This window comes from Gastrolobium bilobum, unplaced genomic scaffold, assembly GCF_033153095.1.
Source record: "Gastrolobium bilobum isolate Gb01-03AN ecotype WA unplaced genomic scaffold, APGP_CSIRO_Gbil_v1 utg34786, whole genome shotgun sequence".
NCBI lineage: Eukaryota > Viridiplantae > Streptophyta > Magnoliopsida > Fabales > Fabaceae > Gastrolobium > Gastrolobium bilobum.
The window spans coordinates 95,188-109,017 of NW_026897306.1; the positions used below are offsets into that span (position 1 = coordinate 95,188).

Sequence of the window (13,830 nt, forward strand, 5' to 3'; positions counted from 1 at the left end):
TTATTTTATAAATTTAAATTAATTTAAACAAAATTGGCAATATGCGCTCTGAGAAGAAAGGATGAGAGTTATAACATCTCATCCTTTGGAACAAGGAGCCACAAGGAAAAAGGATAATGGCTTCGTTAGCGGTATCTCCTTGGATAGCCATGAGAGCCCCCACCCTCTCAGCTTCTCTCGGTCTCGCTGTTACAAGACCAACTTCACTTCCTTTCAACGTTGCACGCTCTTCCTCCAAAACTCGCTCTTCCCTTCTCCATTGCTCCTTCCTCTCCTCTCCTTCTTCTCTCTCTTTCCCTTCCTCCGTTTCAGGTAATTCTCCCGTCAAAGATAGTTCATTTGGCATCTGGGTACTTGTTATTTTCCTTCCTCCATGTGGTTCTTTACGAGTTATGCAATGGGTCATTTTGAAAAAAAGAAAAATATAATTTGCTTTTGTAAGTTGGGTTTAATTGAACTTGAGCATGGTAACAGTTTGGAATTGAACTTCCTTTTATGGTTTTTAAATGTAATTTATCTTTCTTTCAATTTTAGCGAAATAGGAGTTGATGCTGCTACTTTCTAATGAAACAATTAGGTTGGTTATAAGTGGATAAAGCTCTCTTATGAATGCAAGCAAATGTGCTAGTTATATAGCAACATTACTTCCATATTACCTTTTTCATTTTTATTTATAATAATTACCATATAACTTGCTCAAATTTTTGCCTTTTGGTTTTTGGAGAGATATCTCTGAAATCTGAAATCTAATGTATTTGGAATGGATCGAATTCGTATGCTGTCTGCTTCTCGGTCACACCTTCTATTTGGTGTATCCGGATTGAGCAGAACCAGTTTATATTTTGTACTAGTATCCCTTAATTGCATTTTTTATGATTGCTGAATGAGTACAGCAATGCTTTTACTGGCATGACAAAAATCTTTGCTCTGCTTTATCTAAGGATTGTGACCTGGTATTAGTACAACCCAGTGGTTTCCGTAGCATTAATGTTTGAGTTACTCTGGATTTGGAGGAGTCCTTAGAGACACAAACATAATTGGCTTTGGAACTTTTATTGTTATGTTGGTTGGTGGACCACTATGGAGGTGGAACTCCTTGGTTATCTTGATCTCTTCCTGGCTCAAAGTAAAGGATTTTGGTTAGTTATTATGTAAAAGAGATGCTAGTGAGACTGTTCGCCTGTGTTTGGCAGGATTACCTTAATGACATCCTTTCATAAACATCATTCATGACATTAGGAAACTCAAGCTGTACCTTACCCTGATATAAAAATGCAACATATTTTGCCAAAGAAACATCCTTATGAATAACTTGGCAAGGAAAAAGAGAAACTGTGGGCAGAAAAAGAGGAGAGAACACAGCTCTTAACACTTTTGTGATACAAACTTACCAGCTTTGAATTGTTTGGTGGATTTGTTTAATCTGCATGTATATAATTAAAATTCTTATTCAGATTTTTCTTGACTTGATCTCAACTAATTTCTCAATGTTCAGGTTTGTCACTGGGATTGGATTTGAAATCTAATGTTGGGGCTAGAAGAGGAAAAGGCCGAGGCCTGGTTGTGAGGGCAGGCAAGTATGTTCTTTGCCAAACCAAGAGAAACAGATCACGAAAATCATTGGCACGCACTCATGGATTCCGCAGACGAATGAGAACAACAGGTGGAAGAGCTGTCCTAAAGCGACGACGGGACAAGGGACGGAAAGTCCTTTGCACCAAGTCCCACCCAAATAGCGGAAAATAGTGACGAAGAGGGCTTAAATTTATTCTATTTCAGTGGGTAAATATTTTGATTCCTCTGAACTTGTCTGCATTTCAAGCTTTTCTTTTCTTTTTTCCTGACAGTGGTTTTTGTACCCTTTAAATTTGAAAGTTTTATTATTTTGGAGGCTTCATTTTGTCTTTGTCATCTATAATTCTTGCTTAGTTGCTTATATACTTGCTCAAAAGATGTTTGCTGCATAACAAATCACAAATTAGGCTTCATGGAATGTCAAACTGGATAATTAGTTTGCATGGATAATATCTCTTATGCTATGTTAACCCTATTATCACTGGTAATTTTTCTAAAAAAAATAAAATTGAATATTCTGTACATTATCAAATTGAGTATATTTCCGTGACTGATATTTCTTCTTTACTCACAACATTTCAAACTGCTCCTTCTTTGTTGCAACGGATCTTTCATTGGCATCAGGTATGGCATTATCTGTTGTGATCAGTGTCAAATTACCCCTTTTACATGAGGGGGTGCTATAAACGAGAGACTAAAGATTCAAGTCATTCAACGATGAGATTTCCTCTGTTTCCTTCTATCCTTTGTTACTTGAAGAGGATGCTTACGAAAAAAGAGAGAGTAGTCGAGCAGTATTTTCAATGAAAGTTTAAGCCATTTGTTTCTTTTGCTAATGTTTGTTTGCATGATTGTAAAAATTGTTGGAGGTACAACCTTGTTTTAGATTCAGGTGTCTTATGAAATCCATTTGTGTCCTTCCAGGTACAAAATCCACTTTTTTCCTTGATTTTATTGATTGCTCCTTTCTTTCTCCGGTCTAAACCTGACTCAGGCTAACAGATATTCACGTTTTGTTACGGTAATGTGTTCCAAATATTGCGACCCTTGTTGTGTTTATGGCCTATAGAGAGTTCCTGCCTGAAAGGCAAGGAATTCTTCATAAGTCAGCATAGTTGTTCGGTCATAACTTATAGTAGTGTTACATTCGTTGAATTTCTCTACAAATTCACAAGTTGTCCTTGAATCTTTTATTGGCTTCTACCCCTCTCTGTATTGTTTGCATAAACATGACCATGCACTGCCATCCACTCATCAATTTGTTTGGCAAAGGAAGCTTCATAGCATGAATTGTGAGCCCTGAAAATGATTAAGATGGTAATAATGGATTTTCTGTCATAGTGAAAGCCATCACTCCCAAAGTATAGAAGCCATGTAGCAATGTTCTTTTACTGATAGATTATCTGTGATGAAGTTGTTGGGATCGACAAACGATTTTTTATGTGTATATTAAAGTCAAAGTACAAGTAAGCATAAACAAGCATATGGTAAAAATTGTATCTTCAACTGGAGTGAACATCCCCTCCCTCTAAAACTTAGTTTTCAAGAAATCATTTTATTTTATTTTATTTTTTCTTTAAAAAAAACCCTCTTGTTGGATATACTGTTAAATGTGTGAACACTAAACCTTAATATAGGAAACCTTAAATATTGAGGTGAGCTCTTAAAACGTTTAACTTCATGAATAATAATTGCAATACTTTTCCACATTTCCATGCAATAGATCTGACGAAATATACTTTTTTTTAGTGAGACTTAATGTGTCAATACTATATTTGTCTATAATTATAATACCAAGAAGTGTAAGAGATAATGGCCAATTATCATCTCTCATCATATTTGTCTATAATCCCTCTTTCTTGTATTTCTAGCTGAAAGATTCAACTATTATATATTTACGCTAAAAAAATCCTATCATAGAGAGCTTGAATGAAAAAAAAAAAAAAAAATGCTGTGACAACATAAAAAAGTAAATAACGGAAAAGAAGAAAAAATATATAAAAAATAAGGTATGATCATTTGCCATCGGTGTCAAACTAAAAAGTTTGATATTAAATTTTAACCGTTGATTTTATGAATTTAACGGTTATAACTTATTGGGTTTCACTTATTAATTAATTATTAATTCTCAATAAATGAAAGTCATTAGATTGATGGAAATCAAATGTTAGAATTTGATGTGAAATTTTTTAGTTTGATATTGGTGTCAAAGAAGTCTATTCTATCACATAAAAATTATTATAATATAGGTATGGGGATGCAAGAAATGAATCTTTTAATCAAGCCACTATAATTGATTTAGTAGTTATGGGTTTGGATAGTTTGTACTAGGTTATGTGTTCAATTCTCACCAATGTATAAAAAAAAAAAAAAAAACTTTTAATCATACAATGTCATCACCTTCGGTGTATTACTCATCATTTCGCATTGTTTTTTTTGAAAATATTTCAATCGGTTCATTGCTTCACAACTAATCCGATTCAGGACGGGTCCAGGATTAAAGCTTTAAACCCCTCTCAAAGGTAATCATTTCGCATTGTTTTAACCAGAAGTTGATAACAACATAGAATACTATCATTATTCTATTCGTAAAATATATACTATTTACTCAATAGTTGTTGTTCTAGTTGCAACCTAGCTACATCATAGGGTTTGACATGTCCAAATAATAAAGATTTTGATTTTTTGGGAGGTGAAGAGATTCAAACCCGAAACCAGATTAATCTGATCAATTAGGACTTCGAATAAAGGGATAACAAAATGGGTTGACATGTCATGACATGAACATAAAATCGCCCAACCCATACACAATACGTTTTTGTTGACGGATCAAAAACTTGAACCCAAACACACACGACATGAAAAAATTGAAATTTAAAAAAAAAAAACCAAAACCCCCCTGAAATTGACACGTATACCAGTTGATTGATACGATACAACACAAATAAATTTTATAATGTGAATGACTAAATATATTCCCAATACGGGTTGACACACGAGTCAACCCGTGACATGGCACGACACTAATTCGTGTCAAAAACTTGAACTCGTACACGACCTATTTGAACTCGAGGATCGACACAACACGCATTTTGAAGTGTCAGGTCACAGGTTAACCCACGGGTCATGACCTGTTTTGTCACCCCCATGAATATCGGTTGGCATCTATAAATAAAAAATAAAAAAATTCATTATTTATTCTCTGTGAAATAGAGTTGTTTCAAATCATTCTAGATCGACTAGATGGGCATTTATGAGTTTCTTTATTAGCTGCCTAGCAAGCCCATCATATTAACTCACTAGACTACTACAATGACCACTACAAGAAAGTGTGTGTTTCACGACCGACGATCCTCGTCGAATGAAATATCATGACGGTTATGACGACGTCCTACTCAACCTTAGTTGAATATGAATGAAATATCACGACAGTTATGACGACGTCCTACTCAACCTTAGTTGAATATTATAATTCTACGACAAAAATTCTGAGGCGGTTAAATCGCTTCAAAATATATATTTTAAAGTCGAATTAAACCGACGCAGAATAAAGTATTACACGACGGTTTGAAACCAATGTATAATAAAGAAATATTTTAAAGTCGAATTAAACCGACGCATAATAAAGTATTACACGATGGTTTGAAACCAATGTATAATAAAGAAAGGGAAAAATATTTCTGCAGTTAATGCAGATAAGTTATCTACATTTATTTTCAAAATGACGTCGTTTTGGTATTAAAATCTTAAAAAATTATAAATATAAAGACTATTATAACCCTGAAATAAATTAAAATTACAAAAACACCATGATTTCCGTCCCAAAACGACTTCATAAAGAAATTCACGATCGTTTATGGCATTTTACAACGGTTTGGCTAAATGTGAAAAAATATTTAAACATAATTGTCAGTAGCAGGATTTGAACACAATATGCATTGGAGGATTTAAACGACAACAACCACTATGCCATTAAATTCTTTGTGATATTCTATTATTATTAATAATATATATTACAAACTTTTGTATAAATTTAAATTAAGCTTTTTAGCTAGTAATTAAATGACGGTTACATAAGTGCTATACTTGCCCTAATATATACGCTGGCAATTGGAATGATGAAAACTTAATTCATAGAACAGTGACCAATATGCCATATGTTTGGCATTTATATAACAAACCAGCACACGAACAGTAAATTTATCATACTGTCACGTATTGAAATTCGCTACGATTGGTAGCGAACTTGGTAACCAATAATTTCTTGACACGTGGCACACATTCGAAAGAAAAGTTGACTGCCCCATGTCCAGGTTCGCTACGACTGGTATCGAACTTGGTAGTCAATGATTTCATGACACGTGACACACTTTTGCAGAAAAAATTGACTAAATTAGTTCTCTACCAGGGATAAAGAACTTGATGCGCTATGTGGCACAATCTCGTTGCCCGATCAGAATTAATGTACCAATCACAATCAAAAAAAGAGAACGAAGGAAAATAGTTATTTAATTAATGTACAAATCACAATTAATATAACAATCATCAATCACAATTAATATACCAATTATCAATCGGTGTTAATTTTGATCACAATTAATGTATCAATCACAATTAATTTTGATTGATACATTAATTATGATTGATGATTGATACATTAACTATGATTGGTGATTGATATATTAATTATATATGATATCATTGTTATAAATTCGAACGTGCTACATTGATATAATTCACCCTTTAAGGAATACATCATTCTTTCTGCCGCTTAAGAAGTTCACAAATAATACCGGCTAATTAAAAAACTTCATGGCTTGATTCATCAATAACTCAATAAATTAGAAAATTAAGTTTTAAATAAAACAATGCTATTAGTAAGAAAAGCATTTTTTGAATTTGACCACAAAACGAGATGCACCTTCAAAACGTTGGAGTGGATTTAAAAATAACAGCTTACAGAACTCATTGTCAATCACCATTTTACCACTTTATATTTGTGAAACTTTTTAAGAATATATATATATATATATATATATATATATATATATAGGGGTTTGCATTTGTCATTTAACATGACACAACAAATTTTCCTACACACACAACATTTTGTGGGGCCCACATTTTTTGAAGAAAAATCACGGCACGCAAAACGAATCTCTATAACATTACACACTCACTTTTCCTACAACATAACTCTTATAAAACCCATATATATATGGCTTTAATGTTTCTAAAGTGAATGTAGATAAGTTATCTACATTCACTCCCAAAATGACGTCATTTTGGGTTGAAAAATTAAAACATTATAATGAAAAATACTATTATAACCCTGAAATAAATTATAATTATAAAAATACCTTGATTTTCGTCTCAAAACGTCGTCGTTTTGGGCTCACTGAAAATAAGTTATTGATGCTTCCCGGCAAGTATACCGATCGCACAAGTAATATAATAGTAAGTAAAGTTTGTCTCCACAGAGATTGTGATCGTTTATCAATTAATATTCCTTTCAAGAATGGAAGAGTTCAAAAGGGTTTGTTTGTGACAAATAATGTCGATTTGAGTAAAATTAAAAGTAAAAACTTGTTTTTGTATTTTCATATTGAAGAATAAAAATAAGAATAAGAATGAATTGATTTGTAAAAATGAGAAAAGCATTGTAGCTAGGATACACTCATCATATGATCCCCACTTCTTACTCTGGATTGATTTACAATATTCATTTATAAAATTACTCGGATAAATTATTATCTAAAATGTATTACTAGTTAACCCTCAATTCCTTGCAATGTTCCTCATGGTATTAAGCAATGAACTCAATAATTTAGGCATCCACAATTCAATACACATATATTCCTAGCATGCATACGAACCGTTATCCTACCCCTTTCAGGATGAAAAATCCAATATTCCTATCTAGGGTTTTAACCCTCAAACTATCATCAACTATCAGATTGATCAATTCTAATAAAGATAATATAAATACGCACATGATAGAGATAAAGACAATTTATATAAACGAGTAAAAGTAAACCAATCCGTCGTGACAAGGGTTCACATAGGGTTTGTGACCGTAACTACAATAAAAATAAACTAGCCAACCATAATCACGGCTAAAAATCCAATATTCAATAAAAATATAAAATTAAAAGAGAAGATGAAGAAGAACTTGATCTGCAGAATCCTCTCGGAGCACCACCGTCGTCTCACTTCAATAGAATAGGTCTGTCTCTTTCATTCTGTCATTAGGATCCTATTTATAAACCTCGCTTCTTTATTCCAAAATTTCCCTTCAGAAAACACGGTACTCCTTCCCCGCAAACCGGCGCCATTTGGCGCCGGTGTGGCGCCATCCCGCGCGGTGCCACTGTCCAATTTAGAAAAGTCGGGACAATTCCACGTAACGAGCGCTACTTTGCTTGAGTTTGGCGTCATGTTGCTTTATAATTGTGGCGCTAGTTGGCGCCATTAGGCGCCACTTGCAATTGTCCGCTTCACTGTTCATAGACTGGCGCAGGTTCGTGCCAGTGTGGTGCCGGTCCGCGCCATGTTTCTGTCCATCTTATTATGATACATCCGTGTGAAATTGCGTTAACAGACTTTTTATAATTTGTAATTTTCACTCCTTTTAATTACCTGTATAAACACAACCAATAGGTGAGAAATATTATTGACATAGAAAGAAACAATATAATTAGCAAATATGTATTTAAATTGCTCTTTTATGACTCAATTCTTATCAATTTCAACTTGAAAAACCACACTTGTCAGAGGCACATCAGTTATCTACATTGATTGTAGAAAAAGCGAACCCTATATATATATATATATATATATATATATATATAGGGAAAAATGCTTCTGCAGTTACTGCAGATAAGTTATCTGCATTTCTTCCCAAAACGACGTCGTTTTGGTATTGAAATCTTGAAAAATTATAAATATAAAGACTATTGTAACCCTGAAATAAATTAAAATTACAAAAACATCGTGATTTCTGCCTCAAAACGACGTTGTATTGGGCTTACTGCAGATAACTTATCTGCAGTAACTGCAGAAAAAGTGAACCTATATATATATATATATATATAATTATTTATCATGTCATTTGATCGCTCTGTCACCCAAAACTACATCATTTTGTATATTTATTTTTCTTATTTAATTGATCTTAAATAGATACTATATTTCTCTTTCTTCCTTTATATATTTGCAATTAGCATTTTCCTTTTACATATTTTTTTAAAAAACTTTATTTTGAATGAATAAATATTTTATTATAATAAAATCACACTCTAATAATTAAAAACAACACCAACAAGAAGAATCTATTTTATATGTTAAATACACTTATTGAAAGAATTGAATGCTTACATATATAAATTAATTTTAGGAGTTAGGTAGATGCATATTTTAGTTATTTTAGAAAATTTGAAAAAAAAATTATTTTTTAAAAGAAATATTTCAAGAAGTTGTTTTAATTTTTTCAAATAAGTTAATCCAAACACAAAATGATATGGCAATTATTAAATTAGAAGGGATCAGAATCAGACACATTAGGCATGATATATATCACGACATTAATCATAGATATCGTGTCTAATCCCTACTAACTTGAGCATTTTTAATGTTAATTCGACCTGATACAATTTTGAAATTCAGATATTCAAATATCATCATATATATATATTGTGTTCAGAGAAACTTATTATAAAATTAAAACTCCTAAGATTAATTAACGGACGCATTTATTATTTAACTCCTAAAAAGAAATGAATCTCTTTTAATCGGTAAAAAATAAGATTTTGAATTCTATATATATCTCAAATCTCTACTTACTTTCTGCACAGTTATACAAAATCAGTAAAAAGCCATTGTGGTAGAACAACCTCTTGTATCTGCAAAAGATGTCTATTACTGTTGAAATGAAACGTCTCATCACTGTTTGCTTTATCTTTTGGACATGTGTATATCCAGCCATGTCCCGAACCTTGTATGAAACATCCGTTGCTAAAAAGCACGAGCAATGGATGTTGCAACATGGACGCTCCTATGCAAACGATGCGGAGAAGGATAAACGCTTCAAGATTTTTATGGAGAACTTGGAACGCATTGAGAATTTCAACAATGCTACGAATAAGAGTTACAAGTTGGGCCTGAATCAGTTTTCTGATTTAACTACAGAAGAGTTTATTGCTTCACATTCAGCAAAACTTAAGATTTCAAGCGTACCATATTCACCTTCTTCGATGGCGCCAGTTCCACCCTTAAACACTGATGAAGTCCCCGAAAGCATGGACTGGAGAGAGCATGGAGCCGTCACCGATATTAAGGACCAAGGCACATGTGGTAACACCTTCTTACTTTATATTAACAAAAATTTCTAGGGAGCTAGCATGCATGGCAAAAATTAGGGTGATTTCATTTCATGTTTCATGTTAGGGTTTAATGTTTGTAATTTTAGGAGAAAAATATATACAAGAAATGAAAATCATGGAGAGGAGAGAGTGGGTGATTTTTTTTTAATTTAAATTTTAAATAAAAACTATTATTTTATATTTATCTCTTTCTTAAAAAATGACATAATTTTGTGTTATTTATAATAACAAATATTTTTTCCTTCATATTTTAATATCATCGAGTCTACAATTTTTTTTTTGTCATTCATTAATAAATTAGCGGTTAAAATTTTAATGATAAAATTTAAAAAACATAAAAGAGAAAAGGGTTTAACAAAGATAAGAGAAAGAAAATGTTAGAGGAACCTTCTTACCTTACCGAGTATGGCAGAAAAAATTTATGCAGCAAAAACAGAAATATTGATGACTATTGATGTATCATTGAATAAGTTATATTTTTCTTGTGAAAATTTTGTGCCTGCTATATATCAATCCCTTCATTAAATTAAATAGGTGAAATTAAATTAAATTTTTTGAAAAGAAATAGATAGGTAGAAATTTCAACATAAAAGGATATTCATTAGCGCTTGGTGCCATGGTTGTCACACACAAAATAATCTTTTTAGCCACACCATGATTAATTTCTTGGTACTACTATATAACTCTACCCTATGACCAATGTGTACGTTTGCAGGATGCTGCTGGGCATTTTCCGCTGTGGCAGCTGTAGAAGGTATTATCAAAATAAAAACCGGCAATTTGATCTCATTGTCAGAGCAACAACTTTTGGACTGCGATTACAATGAGGAGAACAAAGGCTGCAATAAAGGTTATATGCAAAATGCCTTCGACTATATCATACAAAACAAGGGTCTTGATAGTGAAACTAGTTACCCATACCAAGGAAGTACTTCAACCTGCCATATTGCTACTGCAACCGCAGCCCAAATAAGTGGTTATGTAAATGTACCTTCGAACAATGAAAAGCAACTACTAATAGCCGTGGCCAATCAACCAGTGTCAGTATACTTAGCACTTAGTGATGACTTTCATTCATACCAAGGAGGCATATTTACAGGAAGTTGCCCAACCAAGCTCGAGGGTGCAACTGATATCCATGCGGCTACTGTTATTGGCTATGGGACGAGCAAAGATGGCATTAAGTACTGGTTGATTAAGAATTCATGGGGTAAACTCTGGGGTGAGGGTGGTTACATGAGGTTGCTTAGGGATACTGATCAACCAGGAGGTCTTTGTGGCATTGCTATCAATCCTTGTTATCCCAAAGTTTAACTAGTTTCAAAAGCAATTGCTTATTATGCAGTGTACGCGCGTTCATTAATAGGTTGAATAACTTTTCTTTTGTCTTTATATTTTTTGTTCAACATTCCTTTCTTTTAATATAATATATTTTCAATCCATGTTTTGATGCCTCTTGTTTGGTAAGGAGTTCCTAGTTTGATGCTCTTTATATATATATATGAAACTGAAGCTTTTAATTAATGAATTTAAGCCCTTTATAACGAATCTGAAAAACTAAACGCAAAATCATGACATGGAAAGAGAAACAGAAAAAAATGGACATATATAAGCTTGCAAAGAAAACTGAAAAGCAATAGAATGGTTAGTGAATTGAATATTATTCATTACGTTTTACTTGCAATGAAATAATGTTCGTCGTAATACAGAAATAAAAACAAATTATTTCGGAACATGTTTCAAAATTATTCACAAGTAGAAAAATAATTTCAACCAGCATTTTCGTGGTGACCTTCACAAAACAAGCTTTATTAATTTAAAGGAACTACAAGAATACATTTCAAATTTTATTATTTTAAAAAGCTAACTATTTCTCTTCATATGTTTTAAAAAATTTATAATGCTCATCCAACGGCCAAAAGTATTGGTAGTTCAACATATGAAGATTAATAATTAAATTTTTTTTGCTGCCTGAAAAACTATGTTAAAATAAAAATTGTTAAATGTATATCACAATTTCTTTAAGTTCATTTCCATATCTTTTATTTTTTCGGTAAATGGTATAGCAGTTTATAATAATGCCATTATAATTAGGTGACCTCATAAATAGGTCTCAGGAGTCAGGTGAGGGATTAAAAAAAAGAAAGATAAATAATGGTGAAAATCAAACCAATTAATTTTTATCAACGAAACCGCCAGCATGAAACGTAATTTACTAATTTCTTACATTTATTCCAGAAAATGTCACTAACAGTCATATGTTGAGAAATTTTGACATGCTAAAGGAGGAAGAATTTCTCCGAAAGTATAACAACTTGAATGAGTCCCTAGCTAACAATTATCAAGAAACACAAATATAATAGGGATAATTTTTTTTGAGAGAAATATAAAATTATTAAAATGATTTTCACCTAATTGTTAAAGTTTTTAAGATGAATTAATTGTTTTACATAATTTTTCAGTGTTGGTGGATGGTCCTATACATTATTCTTCGTTCAAGTTATTGGAAGTCACGTCATCACCATCACATGAAAAAAGGATCACGGCCACATCAGCAAGCGCTTCATGCAACGAATAACTGCATATGACTATTTGTTGAGTAGTTTGTTAAGCAATTGGTTAAGCTGAGCTCTGTTGCAGCTTTAGTTTGTTACATTCTGTTTTTAGCTTTCCCGCGTAAACTGTTGTATAAATAGGAAAGACTGTGTATCCCACAATTCAATTCAATGATGAAATACAGTATTAGTTTCTAGAGAGCACTCATTTTGAAATAAGTTTTAGCCCGCAGGTGACCTAAATTTTTTTTTTTTTTTGGTAGTTACATGGGGCTAAAAGCCCCACGAAAACAGAAGACAAATAAAGACAGCTACAAACAGAAAGAAAACAGCACCAAACTAAAAACCAGAAAAACAAAACAGAAACTAAAAACAGAATCAGCATGCAGCTATCTAGGAACTTCCTGGATCCAGCATATCCGCAGCAAGAAGGTTGATCAGCTCCTTATGAGGGGATGAGATAACAGAAAGACCGAAGGAATCATCCAAAGCTTTCTTTGCTATCCAATCTGCACAACAGTTGCAGGATCTGGGAATGTACTTCAAGGAGACAGTCCACTCCCTGCTTAGAACCGCTCGAATCTTAGTTACCAAAGGTACTTTTCGAGACTCATTACCATTCCTGGTAAGAAAGCCAATGGCTTGTACAGAATCTGATTCAAGAACAACTTCCTTACAACCAGATTTCCAAGCAAAATCCAAACCATAAAAAATAGCCCATAATTCAGCTTGCAGAGAGGAACAGCAACCAATAAAAACAGAGAAACCACCAACCCAATTTCCTTTCCAATCTCTCAATAGACCTCCACATGCAGCTCTCTCAGACGAAGCAGCACCATCAACATTTAATTTCAGAAAGCCTTGGGTTGGAACTGTCCATACAGCAGGTGTCCTGATGGTGGAACTGGACTGAGTAAGAGGATGGAATTTTTTCCTGCTGAAGCACCTTATATCCTTTACTGTTTCGGCCAAAGATGGAGAAGGGTCTTCAGGTCTGTTAGCAGTGACATCATGATACTCTTTATTTCTCCAATGCCAACACTTCATATGCAATGTAATTGGCAAGGAGTTTATCGTTACAGGAACGTCATGTACTATTATCCGATATAAATTTATTATTAGTCACAATTTTGTTTTATAATAGGGGGCATATTTTCTTATGTTGTAGGATAGTAGGAGAGAAAATAAGTAGAGATAAGTTAAATGTGGGTTCCACATTTTAAATTAAAAAAGAAAAGAAAAATTAATTGGCACAGAAAATAAATTTGTGTAGGAAAAAGTTCTTTATCTCATGTAGATGGAGATAATGATTTCCCTTT

The 13,830-nt window shown here is 32.9% G+C and overlaps 2 protein-coding genes across 3 annotated transcripts; both read left to right on the forward strand.

The window, feature by feature from the left end:
- The first annotated feature begins 99 nt into the window (after positions 1-99).
- On the forward strand, positions 100-2,468 carry LOC133305818 (large ribosomal subunit protein bL34c). 2 transcript variants are annotated; one of them, XM_061506062.1, is made up of 3 exons: positions 100-312; positions 1,496-1,782; positions 2,200-2,468. In XM_061506062.1, exons 1-2 carry the CDS (start codon positions 117-119, stop codon positions 1,744-1,746), a joined length of 447 nt encoding a protein of 148 aa, XP_061362046.1. In that variant the 5' UTR covers positions 100-116; the 3' UTR covers positions 1,747-1,782; positions 2,200-2,468. The 2 variants fall into 2 exon arrangements, with proteins under 2 accessions (XP_061362046.1, XP_061362045.1); XM_061506061.1 differs by lacking the exon at positions 2,200-2,468 and having other exon boundaries at positions 1,496-1,904.
- Positions 2,469-9,503: 7,035 nt separating this feature from the next.
- LOC133305821 (zingipain-2-like) lies at positions 9,504-11,270 on the forward strand. Its single transcript, XM_061506065.1, has 2 exons — positions 9,504-9,927; positions 10,672-11,270. The coding sequence occupies exons 1-2, from the start codon at positions 9,504-9,506 to the stop codon at positions 11,268-11,270; spliced, it is 1,023 nt and encodes a 340-aa protein (XP_061362049.1).
- The last annotated feature ends 2,560 nt before the right edge of the window (positions 11,271-13,830 follow it).